General features: G+C 40.2%; 1 protein-coding gene across 19 annotated transcripts in view; it reads left to right on the top strand.

Moving 5' to 3' along the window:
• Positions 1 to 21,975, top strand: part of SETD5 (SET domain containing 5) — a 78,199-nt gene extending 56,224 nt beyond the window's left edge. For 15 of the 19 annotated variants that reach the window (XM_053219008.1, XM_053219006.1, XM_053219007.1 and 12 more), the window contains 8 exons: positions 456 to 585; positions 10,185 to 10,429; positions 13,614 to 13,670; positions 15,577 to 16,047; positions 18,708 to 19,006; positions 19,865 to 19,998; positions 20,522 to 20,610; positions 20,986 to 21,975. In XM_053219008.1, coding sequence (XP_053074983.1) covers positions 456 to 585; positions 10,185 to 10,429; positions 13,614 to 13,670; positions 15,577 to 16,047; positions 18,708 to 19,006; positions 19,865 to 19,998; positions 20,522 to 20,610; positions 20,986 to 21,591 — 2,031 coding nt within the window. In that variant the 3' untranslated portion in view covers positions 21,592 to 21,975. The remainder of the gene's footprint in view (positions 1 to 455; positions 586 to 10,184; positions 10,430 to 13,613; positions 13,671 to 15,576; positions 16,048 to 18,707; positions 19,007 to 19,864; positions 19,999 to 20,521; positions 20,611 to 20,985) is intronic. The other 4 variants (XM_015069317.3, XM_015069319.3, XM_053219014.1 and 1 more) reach the window with 1 other exon arrangement.
• The last annotated feature ends 532 nt before the right edge of the window (positions 21,976 to 22,507 follow it).

Raw genomic sequence — 22,507 nt, 5'->3', positions numbered from 1 at the left:
TTCTATTACCTCTTCAGACATCCCCAGCACAGGGTAGACAACTCTTAAAAGATCTTTTATCTTCTTTCTAGGCACTTATTTTATGTACAGGTTTTATAATATATGATCAGAGTCTCTCTTAAATGAAAGCTAAGATTTCTTGATGTCTTCCCATTTACCCCATCCTAAGCAATATGAAAAGTTGAATAATAATCATTTTTTATTGGTTTTTGGTGTTTTGATGGGATCTCATTATGTGTAATCCAGATTTTCTCACTTTTATCCCATAAAAGGATTGTTGGGGCAATATTCTAATATACTGAAACACAAAAAATACTTGACTCTGGAATTGAATGTGTGTTGGAGTGCATCTCTCACCAGTTGATGTGGAATGATCTGGTTAATGTATTTAAAATAGCTTTACTAAATAGTTCTGAATGATTATTGATAATTCCCTGGTTCTTCTCCTATTACAGCGCTGGATAAAGCAAGCCTTGGAAGAAGGGATGACTCAAACGTCATCTGTACCCCAAGAGACTAGAACTCAGCACCTATACCAAAGTAACGAGAATAGTAACTCTTCTAGTATCTGCAAAGACAATGCAGGTACGTATCTCAAACCTTCCTGAATATGTAAGCAATGATTATTTCTGGTCCACATAAAAAAATTCAGTTTGATTACTTGAAAAGTCTGATACCCAAAAAAAAAAAAAAAAGGCATTGTTATCTAAATAGTTACTTTACATCTGTCTTTACAGAGGAAGAGAGAGATCTCAAGTCAGGGAACAGTTTTCCCGCGCCAACAAAGAAGGAACTAGACAGTGTACAGATAATAGCAGAAATGGTTATAAAAAGGTTAGATACATTTAAAGTAGTAAGTTTAGGAAATCTATATCCATATTTATAAGAGGAGAAATAAGCAAGAAAGATGTGGGACACTGTTCGGGAAAAGAATAAAAATACAGATGATTGAGTTGAGTGGGGCTTGGTTGAAGGAGATGAATGAAGTAAATGAGAAATTGTTACAACTTTATTGTTTTCAAAAGGGCTTCCACAGTTAGTGTAAAATTTTGGAGGAGACATGGCTTTGAATCAAATGTAAGGTCCTTGTGAGTTTTTAAATTAGAAGGTCTTAAAAAATCATTAGGTCCATTGGTTTTCAAAGTAACTCTTGCAGGGTAATTTTAATTGAATTGCAACTGAAATCACTGGTGCCTGAACTTGTAATACTAACTTATTTTGGGACAGTCTTTACCAAAGTTTCTCCTGCCAGTTTCAGCCCAGTTGAAAAGTTCTCTGTGATTTCCATAAGTTTATCTCTAAATCAATTTTGTGAATATTATGTAATAAAAAAAAAACCAAGATAAATTATATGCTAAAGGTCATGTAAGACTACAGTTAATGTGACACAATGTTTCAGATTTTCATAAAAACTACTTCACTGTTTCTCTTCATTGACTTGCTGAATAAATATGAACTTGAATTAAAATACATTTATACTAGTAGTATCGGCTTTATGTTAAAATTCTGCGTAATATTTGGGAAAAAAGTAGACTACTAAAAAAATACTTTTTCAAATTACTAATTTAGTTAGTTGTTCTCTCTAGATTGGCTTATACTTTACAAGTTTTCACATGTGTGACCCCAGGATAATGAAATCCCAGTGTAAACCATGTGCAAGATAAATGATACTATGTTCTTAAAGTATTTTACTCTTCTCCTACGTGGTAGACTAGGGAGATTTACTCAAAACAGATTAATATAAAGAAATGGTGAGGGGCGCCTGGGTGGCCCAGTTGGTTAAGCGTCCGACTCTGGCTCAGGTTGTGATCTCATAGTTCGTGGGTTTGAGTCCCATGTCAGGTTCTGCTGACCCCTCAGCCTGGAACCTGCTTCAGATCCTTTGTCTCCCTCTCTCTCTCTCTCCCTCTCTCTCTCTCTCTACCCCTCCCCTGCTCACACTCTGTCTCTTTCTCTCTCAAAAATAAACATTTAAAAAAATTTTTAATGCTAATATGAGGTTTCCATCAATCTTATCAACTTATTGGCAGTTTATACAGTACAGTGAAAGTACAACTTAAATCTTGTATTTAGTATACATACATATGCACATTTGCATTTGTGTGTCTGTATCTGAGGTTGGGAAAGGGACATTGTATAGCAGCCTGTGTCCTGACTAGCAAAGACTCATAGGCAGAGTGTCTTTGTTACTCTATGTCCTTGTTGGAATGGAATTAGGACTGTTAGTCACCAACCTTTATTGAATTTTTGCTCTCATCTTTAGCAGTAAGAAACATTCAAAGGACACACCTTGCCCTTAAGGAACAATATAACCAAAAGGAAAATTTTTAATTAAAACCAAATAATAGTCAAATGAACGACTTGGTATATTGCTGCAAGTTAATGTAAATCCTAAGGGATTGTTTTGTTTTGTTTTGTTTTGTTTTGTTTTAAAGACCAAGGAGATGTTAAGAAAGGGAAGTAGACTGGTAGAGTAAAAAGAATTCAACTGAATTTGAGGACCAGCTCTACCCTTTACATGATGTTAAGCAAGTTACTAAGCATCTCTGAGCCTCCTCTGTGAAATGGGAATAGTAATATCTGCTTTATAGAGGTTATATGAGATTAATAAGTTAAATAATGTGTGCAAAGTGTTTGGTGTGGTATCATACCCATAGTAGGAATTATTACTAACATTTTTTACACAAAATGCTCTTTCTTGTTGAGTATTTATGGAGTATTTGCAGAAATTAGTTATGAAGATATATCAAAGATTCTAAGTTCCTAAAAGCTAAAGGTATATAGAAATAAAAAATAAAACTGCTCTTCGGGAAAGAGAGGGCATAATGTTCATTGTTTGCAAGTAATGTAGATATGTACCTAGGAAAGTCTAACCAGTGGAAAAACCTAGAATGGAGTTTCTTAAAACCACTGGATAGAAGGTACATAGGCAAAAATTAATAGCATTTATATACTAAGGAAATGAAGAAAATTTTTTCATTCTCAAACTTAACTAAGAACCTGCTTAGGGATAACCTTACCGGGACATGTAAAGTAAACCATTACTGAGAAATATGTTTAAAGTCTTCAGGAGGGGCGCCTGGGTGGTTCAGTCGGTTAAGCATCCGGCTTCAGCTCAGGTCACGATCTCACGGTCCGTGAGTTTGAGCCCCGCGTCGGGCTCTGGGCTAATGGCTCGGAGCCTGCTTCCGATTCTGTGTCTCCCTCTCTCTCTGCCCCTCCCCCATTCATGCTCTGTCTCTCTCTGTCCCAAAAATAAATAAACGTTAAAAAAAAAATTAAAAAAAAAAAAGTCTTCAGGAAATGAAGATAAAGTCTTTTATTCCTTCATGGAAAGAATAAATAAAATTAATACCTCCTCCCTCCCATCTCCCCCCCTCCCCCCCCAGCTTCGTATAGTTCCTGTCAAACTAGCTTGGTTTTAGAATTTGGTGAAATGAAGTTTATCTAAACATGAAAAGAAGAAAAACATTGAAGAAGAATAATGACAATGAAGTGCTGTCCCTAGAAGTACAAAACTGGTTTGTTATATGAAGCTGGAAGCTAGTAATTAAATTAGTACAGTGCTGGTGCCCAAATGATGGGGGTGTGTGTATGTGTAGGGAATAGCCAGAAACAAAATTTGGTAAATTATTCTGGAATTTTTACTTATTTGGAGTATTGAAAAGAATTAAATCGTTGCCAAAGCAAATTCTTGGCACATTCAAGTATTTTTTGTGAAGATCAAACTTGAATAAAGTTTCTGGGTCTATATTGTCTCTGAGATAATAGAGGACAAGTATATTGAGAGAAAGGATTTGCAATAAAAATGATAGGAGAGTGGCACCTGGGTGGCTCAGTCAGTTGAGCATCCAACTTTGACTCAGGCCATGATCTTGTGGTTCATGAGTTCGGGCCCCATGTTGTCCGTGCTGCTCTCAGTGCAGAGCCCACTTCTGATCGTCTGTCTGTTCCCCTCTCTGTCCCTCCCCTGCTTGCACTCTCTCTCTCAAAAGTAAACAAACATTAAAAAAAAAAAAAAAAAAAAGGAGAGTAGTATCCCTACCAGCAATTTGGTAAGGTTTAGCATATGCATAAAAATACTAATACTCCGGGGCACCTGGCTGGGTCAGTTGCTGGAGCATGCAACTCTTGATCTTGGGGTCATGAGTTCCAGCCCCATGTTGGGGGTAGAGATGACTGAAGTAAACTTAAAAAATAATAATAATAGGGCGCCTCAGTGGCTCAGTCAGTTAAGTGACTCTTGGTTTCACCTCAGGTCATGATCTCACGGTTTCATGAGTTTGAGCCCCACATCGGGCTCTGTGCTCACAGTGGGAAACTTGCTTGGGATTCTCTGTCTCCCTCTCTCTCTGCCCCCCCCCCCTACTCACACGGTCTCTGTGTCTTATCAAAATAAATAAATAAACTTAAAATACTAATACTTCTTAACCTACTAGTTCTTCTGGGTATCTGTTCTACAGAAATAAACACAGACCCAAAGTTTTATACAAAGGTACTAGTCATAGAATTAGTAATAACTGCAAAAATATAGAGGATAAAAACAAGCTGGATTTCAAGCAGTAAAGGAGTGGTATAATTTATTTGCTATGTGTACATACTTTTGGTAGAAACACTATACAGTATTATTAAATTTTTCACCCTTGATTCATTTTCTCAAACTAAGCCCCCCAAAACAGCATCTTACTACTTTTGTGAATTAGATTTCAGTGATCTGAATCTTCGATCTGTAAGAATGTCAAAAGAAAAGGGGTGCTTAGGTGGCTAAGTCAGTTGAGCATCCGACTCTTGATTTCAGATCAGGTCGTAGTCTCAAGGTTTTGGGATTGAGCCCTGTGTCAGACTCCATGCTGAGTGTGGAGTCTACTTGTGATTCTCTCCCTCTACCCTTCTCTCTCCCTCCCTCCCTCTCTGTCTCTCTGTCTCTCTGTCTGTCTGTCTCTCTCTCTCTCTCTCTCTCTCTCTCTCTCTCTCTCTCGGTCTCGCTCTCTCTCAAATTAAAAAAAAACAAAAGAAGAAGAAGGGGTGCCTGGGTGGCTCAGTTGATTAAGCATCTGACTTCGGCTCAGGTCATGACCTCACAGTTCATGAGTTCTAGCCCCATGTTGGACTCTCTGATGACAGCTTGGAGGCTGGAGCCCGCTTCCAGTTCTGGGTCTCCCTCTCTTTCTGCCTCTTCCCCACTTGTGTTCTCTCTCTCTCCAGAATAAACATTTTTTAAAAATTAAAAAAAATATATCAAAAGAAAAGTATATTATGACCAAGTGAAATTTCTTCTAGGAATGTAAGGATGGTTCAGTATTTGAAAAATTATTCATATAATTAATTTATTAGCAGGCTAAATGGAAGATGGGGAGTAATAGCACAGTAAATATGAATTTAATGATAAATCTAATAAAATACCTATGATTTTTTTTACATCTATCTGAAAAACAGTTGCTGTTTATGCTTCATGTAAAAACGACATTAAACCTTAAAATGCATTATCAAGTACACCAAAACTAACACTGTATACTAAATTAAACTTCAATTAAAAATAATAAATTTTAAAAATGGGTTTTCAAATTATTCCACTTGCCATTATTATTTAACAGTGCCTAGAACTATTAGCCAATGTGATTACCAAAAACAAAAAATCTGAAATAAAAGCATGGGTAAAGAGGATGTGTGTGTTACCAATGTGTGCAAATAATACGCTTTATCTCCCTAGAAAAGCCAAATGAGGTAACTGAAACACTGGTAGAGATCAGTAGGGTAGCTGGGTACAAAAGTATGTAAACATTTTTAAGAATAACATGTAGATAATAACATAAAAGGAGACGTGTAATGCACAGTTGTAGCAAAAAAATAGAGAACATTGGAGGGTAACATTAATTAGAAATGTGACAGATCTATATATGAAGAGGGATAAATGAAGGCATGAGTAACTGAAGGATGGTGCCATGGTGTTGAGTGAGAATTCTTCCTTAGTTACTCATGAGTTTAATACAATACCAATCAAAATTTTGGCTTTTTTGGCGGCAGGGGGAACGTAGTGTTAGCATGATGGATGATTTCAACAGTTCACTGGCAAAAACAAGTATGCTAGAAAAGCCAAAGTATTTTGGAGAGGTAGAGTAGAATAACTAGAATTGCCCAAGCAGTTTTACTAAAACAGATGTCAGTATTGATGCCATTTAGACAGCAGGTATCCAGAACTAAACTGAGGGGCGCCTGGGTGGCTCAGTTAGTTAAGCATCTGACTTTGACTCAGGTCATGATCTCACAGTCATGGGGAGTTCAACCCCACATCAAGCTCTCTGCTGTCAGCACAGAACCCGCTTCAAATCCTCTGTCTCCCTCTCTCTCTACTCCTCCCCCACTAGCCCGAGCTCATGCTGTCACTCTCTCTGTCAACAAAAACTTTAAAAAAATATTTAAAAGAACTCGGACGTCTAGGTGGCTCATTTGGTTAAGCGTTAAACTTCAGCTTAAGTCATGATCTCAGGGCTCATTAGTTCAAGCCCTGTATCCAGTTCTGTGCTGACAGCTCAAAGCCTGGAGCCTGCTTCAGGTTCTCTCTCTCTCTCTCTCTCTCTCTCTCTCTCTCTCTCTCTCTGCCCCACTCCATTCACACTCTGTCTCTCTCTCTCTCTCTCTCAAAAATAAATAAGCATTAAAAAAAGTTTTTTGTGGGGGGCACCTGGGTGGCTCAGTCGGTTAGGCGACCGACTTCAGCTCGGGTCATGATCTCACAGTCTGTGAGTTTGAACCCTGAATCAGGCTCTGTGCTGACAGCTCGGAGCCTGGAGCCTGCCTCGGATTCTGTGTCTCCCTCTCTGCCCCTTCCCTGCTCATGCTCTGTCTCTCTCTCTCTCAAAAATAAATAAAAACATTAAAAAAAAAGTTTAAAAAAAGGTTTTTTTTAAAAAAAGAACTAAACCCAGTTTATATAAAAATCTAATAAGATGTCATATTTCAAATCAGTGGAGAAATTATAATTCTATAATTATTAAAGATTTTGGAAGAATGTGCTGTTTTGACATGTGAAAAGGATAATCACTACCTTCTGAAGTACGTTTTATTTGAGTTAAATTTAAAAATTAAGTAAGGAAAAAAATAAAAAATAAGAAAATAAAAATTAAGTAAGGAGATAAAGGGAAAATAGGCCAGTATTCTTTATAGTCTTGAGGTAGTGGGCAGAAGAAACATTCATGATGTCAGAGGCAGAAAATAAAGGAAATTATTTATACATTTGACTGAATTAAAATGTAGCACATTGTATAACCAAAAAAAAAAACTTAGTAAAATTAAAAGGCAGATAGCAAACTGGGAAAATACAACATTTTTGACAAAGGATCAACATTCTTTTTTATGAGGTCCTTAGAAATGAACAAGGGGCGTCTTCAGTGGCTTAGTCTGTTGAGCACCTGACTGGGTAAGGTCATGCTCTCATAGTTCTTAAGTTCGAGCCCCGCATCAGGCTCACTGCTGTCAGCTCTGAGCCCACTTCGAATCCTTGTTTCCCCCCACACTCCTCTCTCTCTTCCAAATAAAAAAATAATAAATTTAAAAAATACATTAATGAAGAACAAGATCAACACCCTGTAGAAAACAGGATACAGGACATGAGTAGACAATTCACACCGTAATAAATATAAGGCTGTTGAGCCTATGGAAAGATGCTTTTGGTTTAACAATCCTGCATCTAGCCATTCGCCCTAAATACTAGACAGGTGCAGAAATATCTAAGAGAAAGATTACTGGTCACTGAGGCATATTTATATTAGCAAAAAAGTGCACATACTTCACGTTGGTTAATTTTGATGATATGAATGCCATACAGCCACTAAAAACTAAATTGTAGATTTCCGTTGTCATGGAAAGAGTTTTACCATGTGTTTCTGAGTGAGCACTGATATGTAGACAAGAGTTAATAAGGCCATGCCAAGAAAAAGGTCTAGCTGAACATGCACCAAGATATTAGTGCATTCATTTGTGGGTATGATTTCAATTTGTGTGTGTTTAAATATATGGTTGTTTTTTTATATAATTTTGCAAAGTATTTGAGTAAAGATAAAAACTATACAAGGTGGATAAATTTAACCACATAAAATTTAAAAGCTATGTATGTATAGAAAAAACAGTGAAACTTGAAAAAAATTGTAAATATAGTATTATTGGTAGAAAAAAGACAAACGACTGCTGGCAGATACCAGGTCTATTTTGAATACGATACCATTATAAGAACTCAGTTTTATATGAAGGGCCTGTAAGTTGATTTGGAAGGGAAAGGGAAGGGTTCAGCTGTACTTTCTAACTCTTCTAGAGTGAGCTTCATTACTTATGTAATTCCCTTTAGTAGTTAATATTGGACTTAGCAGTATAGCAGTCTTTTTATAGCAATCTTTAAAAAAATTCACTGTTTGACTCTTAAAGTACATTAAAAAGTGTTCTAAACATGTCATGAATCACATGTTTGTTTGTTTTTTATACCTAGGCACTTTTCAGAGGAGAAAAATAAGAAAGAAAACTTACAGTTTCTGGAACACAAGAAAAATACGAATATACTTCCAATCTAGGAAAATAAAAAAATTTCACATATCAGGAGAAAAAGCATCTCCAGTATATTTTGCATTTATTCTTCCTTCTCCATTTCCACATCTGTTACCCTAGTTCAGTATCTCATAACCCTGTAAACTTCTCCGTTAACTCCAAATAGTTTCCCAGTGTCCAGTCTCATCCTAACCATTGCTGCCAGAGTAATCTTCCTGAAGCATAGCTCTGATCATGACCTATTGTCCCAAAACTTGTCCTTGAAGGTCTGGGATAAATGCTACTCTTTCCACTAAGCCCTGGGGATATAATTTAACCTAGTCATTAAGAATGTAAATGGAACTAAATTACCTAGTCTTTATCTCTCTACACATCAGATTCCTCATCTTTAAAATGAGAGTGATGATAATAGTGCTGGATTTAGAGTTGTCCAAATTAAATGTTAGAATTCACATAAAGCACATAGTATAGTACCTGGTATTTAATATTTAATATGTAATAAGCACTTAAAAGCATAATTATTTTTTACAAAGCAGTATGATTACATCTGTCACGATTCTTAAAATGTTATTAAACGTGTTTTATGTGTTTTCCCATCTTCACAAATTTGTAAATCCTTTTAAATGGAATATATGATGACCTCCCCTCACATACCTAATTCAGTGGTTTCCATATAGTAGGTATTAAGTAAATAGATATTTTTTTATTGTAAATTTAAAAAGTAGATATTTTTCTCTGAGAAGGTGAGATAGGTGGTTTGACCCTTGTGGTCATTAAAATATATAGTGTAGTAGATCCAAGAAGTATAGGAAGTGTAGGGTGTTCCAGTCAGAAAATGGATCAGCCTTGTATTTGAAAATGATTGGGAGAAGCTTTTGTGAAAATAATTTCCTATTTTGAAGCACTCTAAAACTAGGGGCTAGATACAGGCCAAGCAATCATAGGTGACTACCTTTTCCTGCTAAAGCAGAACATTGTAGAAAGAGTTGCTGAAGGGCGCCTGGGTGGCTCAGTCAGTTGAGTGTCTGACTTCGGCTCAGGTCATGATCTCGCAGTCTGTGAGTTCGAGCCCCGCGTCGGGCTCTGTGCTGGCAGCTCAGAGCCTGGAACCTGCTTCAGATTCTGTGTCTCCCTCTCTGTCCCTCTCCCACTCATGCTCTGTCTCTCTCTGTGTGTCAAAAATAAATAAAACAAAACAAAAAATTAAAAAAAAAAAAAAGAGTTGCTGAAAATGGCAAAAATACACAAGAGAAGATAAAAGGAGCATGGAATTAACATTCTAGAAGCTTGTGCTGGTGACATGGCAATTAAGTAGAGGGTGATTTTAACAAAGTGACATCAATTTGAGATTTCTGGAAACTCAAAAGTAAAATATTAAAGTTTATATTTTCCACTGTAAGAGATTAAATTTGTTCTAGGGCCCAGTCATTAGATTCATCTGGTGATTGGGAGATAGAGAATTTTGAGAATTACTTTAATTGTGGCAATTAAAGAGTTCTTTGGGCTTTTGGTTTGATTGCAGGAGGTGACAGTGGGATGAGGCAGAAGAGGAGTTAAGAGCCATTGTGGGCTAGAGATTAATGGCTTTACTACAGAGCCTCCCTTTAAGCTGTGGTTGCAATCTCTCATCCAAGCTTTGTATTTCACAGACTTGTTGAGCCCATTAAAGAAATGGAAGTCTCGCTATCTGATGGAGCAGAATGTCACCAAGTTACTGCGGCCTCTTTCTCCAGTCACACCACCCCCTCCCAATTCAGGCTCAAAGAGCCCCCAGCTGACCACACCTGGCCCATCTCACCCAGAAGAGGAGTGTCGAAATGGATACAGCCTCATGTTCTCACCAATCACGTCTCTTACTACTGCTAGTCGCTGCAATACTCCTCTGCAGTTTGAGGTGATTTGGGTTTGGTTGTTGGGAGTGCCGAATATGAAAATTACCATTTGCCCCTCCTCATTTCAAGTATAATATTCCAAATGTGTCTTGATTGTGTTCCTGCCAGTCTTGGCAAGAGAACAGGAACCCTCAGGGTCAATGTGACCTGTTACCTGGTAGCCTCTCATCTTGGCAGTCCTCATACTTCGCTCAAAAGGAATAGTTCTACCATGGATGACATTCATCTGTTTTTGCATGCAATCAATCCATCATTCTCCGTAACTGCAGGTAGTAAGCATGCTACATCTCCATCTTTGTCTTTGGTCTGTACTTTGGTTTTAAAATAGGTCTCTAGCTGCATAATAACCACTAAGGATACCAGCCTGAGAGCCCAGATTATACTGATTGGTTGTGTCTTTCTTTCTAGGCCTTTAAATCAGTGAGTTGTTTTTCCCTATTGTTTTGTATTCTTGTTGTGGCCTCAGTGAACAGAGATTTGAAAAGCTTTGAGATATGGTTTGTGGCAAATGAGTTTTTTTCCTACTCTAGGTTACTTTCCCTTCTTGTTACAGTGTGTTAGGAATGAAAAGTAGAAAGAGGCTAACAACATACATTCATAATGAGACAGATTTGTTCCATTCACCCTCTGGTTTAAGTTAGAAATATGTATCTCAGCTGTTTGAAAAAGTTAATTGTCAATCACATTCATGTTCAAGTGTGGGTGACAGCAGGTCTACTGAGTAGAAAGAATCCTTGTGTATTAAAAAACTTCATCTCTTGCATGTTGCTTTCCTTTGAAATTAACTAAACAGACACTGTCTCTTCCTTTTTCTTAGAAAACACTGTTGTCATCACTAAATACTCAGCTCTGCCCCTAGCTTGTAACTTCTCCAGATGTGTTCTTTGATGAATGTGTTCTTTGATGAAGGTGAATGCTCTAACCAATCCCTTCTTCCCTATTCAGCCTTGATGAGAGCATGGAGATTAAAAATACCTGGACTTCTGAATAGCTAACTCAGAAAGAGATAGCTAGCAACCTTGAAAGCAAGAGGAACCTATTTCTATACTTGAAGTAGACTGTATCACTTGGGAGCAGACCTCTGGCAGGAGTCGGGGGGAGGGGAAGAGGCAGGGAGAACCTTCTTGGTTACATTTGGTTTCTAGAGAAGTTATTCTTTACCAAATTTCCTGTGGCATTCTTTTCTGCCATACATTAAAGCAGCTGATTTAGGCCTTACTAACTTTACTTGGTCTAATTGTGATTGATTTTTCAGTTAACAAATTGAGTTTGATAGTAAAATTCATAGGAGGCTGTTCACCCTGGAGGGCAGCAAATTATAGGCTAGGATTTCTTACTTTATCAGTGCAATTTAAAAGGTGAAATTACAGAAATTAGAAGGTACGTTGCCTTCTAGGACAGTTAAATTTAGCTCTCAGTACATTTCCCCTGATCCCTTGTGTTTTGGATAACTGAAACAATATGGAAATGTAAGGTGTTTTTATTTTATAAAAAAAATCAAACATCAAAGATTTTTATGAGGGGCACCTGGGTGGCTCAGTCGGTTAAGTGTCCAACTCTTGGCTTCAGCTCAGGTCATGATCTCACAGTTAGTGAGATCAAGCCCCACATCAGGCTCTGTGCTGACAGCACAGAGCCTGCTTGGTTTTCTCTCTCTCCCTTTTTCTGCCCCTGCCCCACTTACACTCACATGCGTGCGCTCGCTCTCCCTCTCTCTCAAAATAAAAAAATAAATTTATTTTTAAAAAGTCCAGTGCCTGTTTTCACTGTTTTAATCTTGTGATTTAACTAACGAAATTCAGCCTTTCTTGTCAATAAAACAAACTACCATCCTGACCATTCTTATCATCATTCTAACTGCCATGCCCTTTCCTATATTCTAGTATAGGAAGCCTTATTTCCATGCAAGACTGTGACACAGAGGAAATACCAATAAGGTGTCACAGGTAAAGATCAGCTTGGTTGGGGAAGAATATTTTTGAAAGGAAAAATAAAAATCATTCCAGTGAGAAATGTCTCCAGTGCTAAGGGAAGGAGTTGAGGAGACGTGTAATAGAGGAGAACAAGATCATGAGGGAGGGAGAACCATTAAGGAAAAGCAGTAAAAGCAACTTTGGCAGGACAGGCTTAATTAGCCCCCACTTTCCACCAGCCCCTCCTTTTCCTTCCTGGCCTAGTGTCCACCTCACACATAGTACCCAGCCCACCAAATAAAATCAACAGCCTCTTTTCACCTCCCATGGGATAGGTCTGCTACCCAGGACATAGTTGTCCAGAGTCTACAGCATTAGGAACCTTCCCCTTCCCTTCCCTTACCCCGGCACTCTGAATCCTTGTCACAACTACCACCATCATTCTGTCTGCATTTTACCGTTCAGATCTGCCATCAGAGTTCACTGTCCAGTTCCTGTTTGATACGGGAGTGCTGCCTCAGGTGAAAGCTCTCAGGGGAACCCTGTTTAGGATGCAGGAACTTGAAATGTACACCTCTGCTTTTTATTCCCTCTCTGTTGGCCAAAAGTACCAGGGATTTTAACATCAGAGAACATCGTTAGGGGTGTTCAGATCAAATTAGATTATGCCAAGAACCATCTAGCCTATCAGCTAAATTGCATTCTATCTCCTGTAACTCATTCAAGAGGAGCTGGCCATCTCCCTAGCCCTGTCAGCCCAGCATGCTAAGCAGTTTCCCTGGACAGTGGTGGGCAAGCACGAACCACAAGGAGAATGAAGAAATGTGACTTTTTCATAAAGGGGTGTGGGGTAAAGGAAAAAGGTTCCCTTGAGGCATAATAAGTGGTAGGGTGCCCATCAGTAATAAATACTGTAGGTTGCTCAACTCTAATCCAATGTAGGACGAAATTTCAAATGAAATTGTAGGGTACAGTTTCACCAATCTAAATTTTTTCTGTTAACCTGCTTAAGATGTTTACTTCTAGCATGAAATATTATAACCAATTTAAATGCTTTCAAAGATCCCAGGAAGCATTTTTAATGAGTCATTCTGTTCATTGCAATGAATTCTACAGTTAAACCTTTCCCCTGTGCATTCTTTTCCCTCCCCCTGCCCCCCGCAAAAAGTTGTGGCTAACCATCTATGCTTGCTTTTACTTTATTTTTTGGTTTGTTTTGTTTTGCTTCTTGACTTCGAGTAGATGAATAACAAGATGCTTTTCCCTCCTCTAGAACATATCCTCCCCTGAGAGTTCCCCTGCGAATAGGCCCGAGTCCCTGTCACCCGAGGTAGTTATCACACCATCTCAATCACACTTGGAGGCTGAGAGTGAGTGTGCATGAGTGTGTGGGAGGGCTGGGGGGGAGGTCCTAGTGAATGGGGTAATAGGCTGAAGGGCGACCAGCCAGTTGATGTAAGTTGAATGAACTTCCATGTGTGACTGTGATCACTCAGAACTTTCAATGTAGATGGAGGAAAATGAAGGGGCGTGTGTGTGTGTGTGTGTGTGTGTGTGTGTGTGTGTGTGTGTGTGTGGTGGGATTTACTCTTGTTTGGGGGAGGGGTGACTGAAGAGTTCTTTCAAAGTATAGACTCTAGAAGTCAAGTTTAAAGCAAGCTGAAGATATGGTATGAGCCTTGGCAAAGAAAGCAACAAGTAAGGTGTGTTTGTTAAATAAGGAAAGTTGAAATCGAAAGTTGGTAGGAGCTATCTTTTGATATTTATTATCTTGGGCTGTTGAAGGAGCTATTTATACTGGGAAAGTTAGACAGTGATTTATGTCTTATTCCAGGATTAATCTTACAGCTCTGTTTAACTGGATGTTTTGGGCTTGGGTTGATAGATTGAGCAGCTTCTTTCGAAAGGGAGTCCTGCCTCCCGGCTTTCTACATTTTCTTTATAGCTCCTTACTGGGTATACAAGGAAACTAAGTCAGCCCATGGCTTCTGTGACACTGGCCTTCCTTCTGTAGTAGTTGAGATGTGGTTGCCATAAAAAGTGGTATCTCAGGATATCCAATTGAGTGCTTTTCTCAGAAACCCTACTGCTATGGAGTTGTTAAATTTAGGTTTTAGTGCTGGAGATTTTTAACTATTCTAAGATTTGGACAACTGTAGGAATGATTAGCTCTGTTAATCTACATGGAGTCAATTTCCTCTTGAAGAGAAAACTGTAGTCTCTCATAACCTTTCAGAAATTAACTGTTAACTCTGGCCCCTTCCCACTTAAAAAATTGTGCTAAATTTAGTGATAGTTGATAAAATTCTGAATCAGGATTTTATAGATCAATATGAAACTGAAAAATGTTGTATTCTAGTGTACTAGAGGTTTTCTGGATGTTTTTTACACTGTTTTGTGAGGAAATCCTGGTGTGACATTTGAATTTCTGGTACCATTCTTTCTAGAGAGAATTAGTAAGAGTTGACCTAGAGGTGGGAAATCTTGGTATTGGGAAGTAATGATAACCAAATAGTAGATACAGCTTATTTTTTATAAAATTCAGCATTTTGGATGCTCTGCAGTGGTGGGCATTAGTGATCTTGTGGTATGTGGACATATATTAGAGGATAAAGAATTGAGTAGCCAGAACATTTTATGAGAAGCATACATGCTTAATAGTGAAAGTGAGCAAAGAACTGGTTGGTTGATGTCTTTAACTAGTTCATTCTCCTTTACTGAACCAGTAACTTAAAATCCTTGACTTTCTGTCTACTTACTACTTTCTTTCCCTTTTTCCCTCCTCCCACCTTCCATCAATATTAAATACAAATGAATAACACCAAAAGCCAGTTACCTTTAAGACCCCAGTCTCACCTCTGGAGCATACATGGGGCTCAGGTAAATCCGTGATTATACTTCCAGCACCTTAATGTAGTACACGGTGACTCAGCAGACCTGATGAAAGGCTAAACAGGCAAAATAGTCACATTTGGCCAATTATTTAATTCTGATTTTCCCAGGATTCTCATCCAGAAAGACTTTAAGGCAATTTGTGAAAGGCCGGCATTCTGTAGTAATCTGGCCTGGGTATACTGTTGATTCCTGGAACTTTTACAGATGTTAATGGCTTTCTCCCTTGTACTTCCATCCCTCTTACCTCTCACCTGTGCCCTTCTCGCTTCCCTTCTTTTCTTCCCTTTGACTTTTTCCTTCCCCCTCCTCCTCCATGTCTCTGTTGATTTTTATTCTTTCAGCTTTGTCACCGAAAAGATGTGGACTTGACAAAAGTAGGCTACCTTGACTCCAACACTAACAGCTGTGCTGACAGACCTTCCCTGATCAACTCAGGTCCTTCTGACCTGGCTCCTCATCCCTCTGTCGGGCCCCCCTCTGAGACTGGCTTTCCAAGCAGGAGTGGAGATGGACATCAGACCCTTGTGAGGAACTCGGACCAGGCATTTCGGACAGAGTTTAATTTAATGTACGCCTACTCGCCATTGAACGCTATGCCTCGAGCAGATGGATTATATCGAGGATCTCCCCTAGTAGGGGATAGGAAGCCTTTACATTTGGATGGGGGATATTGTTCCCCTGCAGAAGGGTTTCCCAGCAGATATGAACATGGCTTTATGAAAGACCTCTCTCGTGGATCCATGTCACCTGGTGGTGAAAGGGCTTGCGAAGGAGTCCCATCTGCCCCCCAGAACCCACCGCAGAGGAAAAAGGTAAGTGTTCTACCTTATATAGGCCCTTTTGAAGAACATTAACTGAGTGATTCAGTAGATGTTAACTGAGTTGACACTGTTAAGCACCATTCTCAGTGTGAGGAAAACAGAGACATAAGATGTGATCTCTGCCATGTTCAGTGAAAGACAGGATCGGTGTGTGTGTGTGTGTGTGTGTGTAAGACAAGACTGTTTCAATATGATTTGATGATTGTTGCAAATATTCAGCAGATTTTAAATGCCTGCCATGTATGTGCTGTTATACATGCTGTGCAATCAAAGGATAGAGCAGTGAGGAGCGCCTGGGTGCCTCAGTTGGTTAAGTGTCCGACTTCAGCTCAGGTCGTGATCGCACGGTTCATGGGTTCGAGCCCCTCATTGGGCTCTGTGCTGACAGTTTAGAACCTGGAGCCTGCTTCAGATTCTGTGTTTCTCTCTCTACCCCTCTCCTGCTTGTGCTCTGTCTCTCTCTCAAAAATAAATAAACATTAAAAATTTAAAAAAAAAAAGTGAAAAAGAATAATGCTAATTTCTTGTATTATTTAGCACTTACCATGTTTTAGGCACTGTTAAGTTCTTTTATGCATTAAATCCTCACAGTAATCCTGTAAGTTGGGTAATTTCCCATTTTGCAGATGAGGAAACTAAGGCAAATTCAGTGACTTGCCCATGGTCACATAGGTAGTGAATGAAAGAGCCAGGACACTGCCCAGGTCTGTCTGATTCCAGATTGCATGCTCTTATTGCCACTGTGCTATATTGCCTTCTAAGTTCTGCCCTAATGGAGCTTAAAGCAAGTGAGACTGAGGTTGGCAGATAATTATGTTAATAAGTAATTCATTACAGTGGCAGTGGATGCTCCAAAAGAGTTGTTCAGATGTGATGAGAACATCTTAGCCACGACATGGCCTAGTGAGAACAAACAAGAGGCTCCTAGCCATTTTGAGAGGTGGAGTGAGAGGTGACAGGTGACACACTGATTTAGCTGATCTCAGTAAGTAGGAAGCAATCTGCCAACAAATGTGGGTGAGGATGTTATGGAAGAGAGAGCAGAATACGTAGCTGTGGGACACTCCGTTGTGTGGGCAGCAGGCATACAATGTGGTTGTAACAATTACATGCTGCTGTAGTATCTGGTGAAAGGTGGGCAGGGTCAGGAGTGGAGAATGAGAGACTGTGGAACAGGGCCAGGCCATAGATTGCTGGCTAACAGGTTGAGACTTATAAGTAATGCCTGTTCAAGAAATTATAAAGCCCCAAATGTGGTTTTTGTCAGTGGATTTCAACTAGAGGCATTTGGAAATGCATGGGAGTATTTTGGGTTGTCAAGGCAACTTCCATTTATTGTGCAGCGCTAGAGATGTTAAATGTTCTGTGTGTGACAGTCTCACACAGTTGCAGAATATCTTTAGTAGTCTTGTTGAAATGTAGCCTAGTGGCTTCTTAAATTTGCATTTCCATGAAATACATTACCAGAATTTATAATTATTAGTTACTTTCCAAGATTGTGTATAGAAAATGCATGCGCAAGATGGTACTACTTTGCATTTTTGTTACATTTTACATTTAAACAGAAAATGAGAGCCTTGAGGGACTAGAAAGCAGAAATACTGGCAGATAATTTGGGAAAAGAATAGCAGTGGGTTTTAGAAAACTGTTGCTTGAAGAGCATTGACCATCAGGAGCAAAAGTTTGCAATATCTTTGTGTTTCTGGTTTCTTGATTGAAACCATGATTTATTTGAGAAATGTTGAGCACCTACTACCAGTCAGGTTCTGTGCCAGATGTTAAAGACAAAAAGCCAGAAAAGTTTGGTCTTTGCCCTCTTAGAACTTACAATTTAGTGAAGGAACTGTCAGGACACTGTAATAGGTTGACACCTGGTGTAGGCAATGTGATGTAACAGCAAAAAGGAGAGGTATAGTGGGCAGGCCAGGGAGGAAGGCTCTGTATTGGCAATCAAGAGAATGAGGCAGAGTTAGGGAGAAGTTTCCAAGTGTACGTTTCCTAGACTAGCTTGCTAAAATATAAACTGCAAATCATTCTTTGTCTTTTAATACTAATTTCCCTATGTGTAAGAGAGAAACAGTACTAAATCCCTGCGTGTATCCTGAAAATTTGACTACATCTGAGAACCCTGAAACATTGGCTTTTTCTTCTGTTGTTTTTCTTTTCTCTTCTCTGTCTCTCTTTTTTTTTTTTTTTTTTAAACAACTGATCTAGGAATTCCTAGGGATTAGGGAAGAGCTGTCAGATGACCTGGAAGGCTTTTTCAAACTTCACAAGCTCCCAACTCCTTTTTCCCTTTTCTAGGTGTTAATCATTGTTGCAAACAGCTGATCCCATACTTCTGCTACTAGGTAACTGTGATCTCACAGTTCTCTGAAGGCAGAAGAAAGGTTGAGGTCTGCTGGCGAACACTGTTCTTCAAAAATGTCATCTCCTAGTGTATTTTCTTCTCCTTACCAGTTTCTGACTGATTTAAATATGTATGTAGTTGTGTTCAGATACCTCACACCTGAAAAAAGGGTTGCTAGTGTTAGTGCCTGATTTGTTTGCAAGGCTGGCTAGTGGTTTATGAGGGTTCCACCTTCTTTCCCCATTGCTGCTGATCCACTAATGATGTCTAGCTAGAGTCCTCTTCCTTCTTTCCCTCCTAGGTATCCCTGTTGGAGTACCGCAAACGGAAACAAGAAGCCAAGGAGAATTCTGCCAGTGGGGGAGGTGACTCTGCACAGAGCAAAAATAAGTCTGCAGGAGCTGGGCAAGGCAGCAGTAACTCACTTTCTGACACTGGTGCCCATGGTGTGCAGGGATCCTCATCCCGAACCCCATCTTCCCCTCACAAAAAATTCTCCCCATCTCATTCCTCTATGTCCCATATGGAGGCGGTAAGCCCATCAGATTCCAGAGGCACTTCATCTCACTGCAGACCTCAAGAGAATATCAGCAGTAGGTGGTAAGTTTATGTTTGATGATGAAATAATTAAATTCAAGAAGGAAGTATACATCCAGAGTTATTCCCAGTTTTACCTAAAATATATGGGAACACTTATCTGAGAAAGGCGGCCAGCAGTGCCATCTGTGCTGTTTCAGCTGATTTAATAGTATCAGCCACAACCCCATCCCCACCCCCAGCCCCATCCCCCTCAGCTTTACAGAAGAAAAGAATTGCCACCGAACCTGCAGAACGACACTTTGGACGGCATATAGTTGTGGACACAGATGAGTTATTTTATTTGCTGGGCACTAACACTGCCTCTTGTATTTTTTCATTTCATATGAAAGGTAAGTCAGGAGTTCAGCTCAGTTCCACTTAAATTAACAACACAAGTCTCAGTTGCACCCAGCCCGCATATACATAAAGATCAGACCTATTCTGAAAGGACTAGTCTGGTTTAGGGGAGACCACAAATAGATAAGTAACACTATAAGTAAGTGAAGAATAAACAGCATGTACTTAGAATGGAGAATGAGGCTGTTCTCAGGGATCTTGAACTGAAGCATGGAAGTCTGGGAAAGAAGAGATCTGGCTCAAATGAGTAATGTTTAAAAATCTATGGAGCACTTATTAAACTATGTGCCGGTAATGACTTCACAGAAAAAATTTAGCATTTCAAAATGGCGGTTAAAAGAAGCAAACATCTTTAAATCCACTTTTCCCATAGTATAAGACAGAAAAATACCTTGTTTTAAATTGGTCCTGAAGAAAATAATATCTAAGAGGCATTATACAGCCTTTATGAGAGCTTCATTTGTTCCATACTCTTGACTCTGAAGTTCTGTGGCACTAACTTGCACCTGGTTTCCTTCACAGGATGGTTCCCACGTCAGTGGAACGACTCCGAGAAGGAGGGAGCATCCCCAAGGTCCTCCGAAGCAGTGTGAGGGTGGCCCAAAAAGGAGAGCCTTCTCCCACATGGGAGAGTAACATCACAGAGAAAGACTCAGGTGAGCCCATGGCCTTCTGCTGCCAGCCAAGTTTAGGGACACGTGAGACAGGCTCTACACAGTTCTCACCAAATGCTGGGATGAGGTGAGTGTTTCTTACACAGTTGGGCTCCACTGTATGGAAGGTGCCAGGTCAGTCTTGATTCTATTCTTCTGGGCTGTAGTAGTATTAAGATCTAGCACTGCATGTGCACTCTTACTCTCTCTAGACTCTCTCTCTCTCTCTCTTTCTTTCTGTTTCTGCCGTATTTTTTCCCAAGGGATACCTTTCTGTAACTCTTCTCTCCAAAGGCCTGGAAATCCACTGTGATGAAGGATGAAGAGAAAGGAGACAGGAATCCGATCAGACATTTAAAACATAGCCCATAATTAACCACTTCTTTTGCCCTTCTGGCCTGATGCACTCACCTGATTTGTCAGAAAGAAAGCAGCATGGGTTGGTGATGACATTGGTGATTTGAATGAACAATGACTATTTCTCACTTATTCTAGGAACCCAAGTTGATTTTGTATTATCTTCCAGACCCTGCAGATGGAGAAGGCCCAGAGACACTGAGCTCAGCACTCTCTAAAGGAGCAGCCGTTTACAGCCCTTCCAGATACAGCTACCAGGTGAGACGAGAAATTGCTCATCTCTGGGCATAGGAGTGTGTTCTGGGTTCCAAATATTTTGTGATCCTGGCCATCCTTTGCAGTTGAGATGCCGTCTTTGCATATAGTTTCAGCAGCCTTGGAAATAAGTCATCATCTGCTCACCTTCAGGTAATAAATCATGCCAGAAAAATAAATAAAGTGATCAGAGACAGCCATTTTACTGTCTTTGGTATCCTAAAAAGAACAAATGGTTAAGAAGATGAAGAAGATGAAGAAGGAGAAGTAGAAGAAGAAGAAGAAGAAAAAGTAGGGTATTTTAAATATTCACAAGCCTAAATGGCTTAACTAGGGACTTTTTCACCTCCTTATGCTTTTCCTCCCGACTCTTTCTAGCTCCTGCAGTGTGATAGTCCACGGACAGAATCACAAAGCCTCCTTCAGCAGAGTTCCTCCCCCTTTAGAGGACATCCCACCCAATCTCCAGGATACAGTTATCGAACTACTGCACTGAGACCTGGAAACCCCCCCTCTCACGGTTCTTCAGAATCCTCCCTCTCTTCTACGTCCTATTCCAGCCCCGCCCACCCTGTATCCACAGACTCGTTGGCCCCGTTTACGGGGACACCAGGGTATTATAGCAGCCAGCCACATTCTGGAAACAGCACTGGCAGCACTCTTCCAAGGAGGAGCTGCCCTTCTAGTGCTGCTAGCCCTACCCCACAGGGCCCCTCAGACTCGCCGACCTCAGACTCGGTCTCCCAGTCCAGCACAGGAACTCTGAGTTCCACCTCCTTCCCTCAGAACTCTAGGTCGTCATTGCCATCAGACTTACGGACTATCAGTCTGCCCAGTGGGCAGTCCGCTGCCTACCAGGCCTCCAGGGTATCTGCGGTTTCCAATTCACAGCACTACCCACACCGTGGGAGTGGGGGTGTGCACCAGTACCGACTCCAGCCACTGCAAGGCTCAGGAGTCAAGACTCAGACAGGACTTTCCTAGGGCTTCTGGATTTGGGCAAACAGAACTGAATGAGCCCATAGCTGCTTCCTTCCAGCTGCCTCTGGAACCTAGGCCGAGCATATTGCTGGGGAAGAGGGTACAAGGTGCCAGAGGACTGGGTCTGGTCGACAAGAAACGAGACTTGTGGTCGCGACTGGCTCTGGCCTTGGAGAAAGATGTAAATCTTGTCTGAAGCAGAGACTATAAAGAAGTTTCTCCCTGCTGTTAAGGGTACATTGTTGACAAGCAAATGGTGTTTCGGTTAGTAACGGTTCTAAGTGCAATGAGTCGTGTTGAAGCCTCTGTCTCCCGTCCTTGCCTGTAGCCTGTAGTCACTTGTGCAGTGGGGACATCTTTTTACACACACACACACACACACACACACACCCAAAAAAGTTTTCTTTTCAGAGGAAAAAAATGAAAAGAGCCAATCTCTAAGCCCCAAGCCATCTGAGTAATAGTAGGGTTTTTATGCACTTAAGAAGAAAGGTAGGTATGTAAATTTTCACCCTGTGACAGACAACCATTCCAAAAGCAGGTATCTGGCCAAGATGTGTCCACCAAGAATACTCCCTACCTTTGTCTTAAAATCACCAAGAAATATAGGCAGGGATAGCAAAGCTTGGAATGTGCTCTGGCTGAGGGGTGCCTGGCTCTCTGAAGAAGAGCTCCTGGTCAACTCGATTCAGGAGCAGGTGATTGTCTGAGCCCCCAGCTGTTCCCATACCACTCCCCTCCCCAAGCTGTCTCACAGCTCAGTAACCCAGAAAGTAAGTAGACAAAAGAGGAATAAGTGAGATGGGCCAATTGCATTGCTACTTATCAGCTGTTGGCAATAAATTTGATTAGTAAGGATCCCAAGTGCTTTGGGACTTCTTTGAATTTTATTTTTTCTACTCCCTGTTAATCAGGAGTT

The sequence above is a fragment of the Acinonyx jubatus genome, chromosome A2 (assembly GCF_027475565.1).
Source record: "Acinonyx jubatus isolate Ajub_Pintada_27869175 chromosome A2, VMU_Ajub_asm_v1.0, whole genome shotgun sequence".
Classification (NCBI taxonomy): Eukaryota; Metazoa; Chordata; class Mammalia; order Carnivora; family Felidae; genus Acinonyx; species Acinonyx jubatus.
This window is presented reverse-complemented; position numbering and strand designations above follow the sequence as displayed.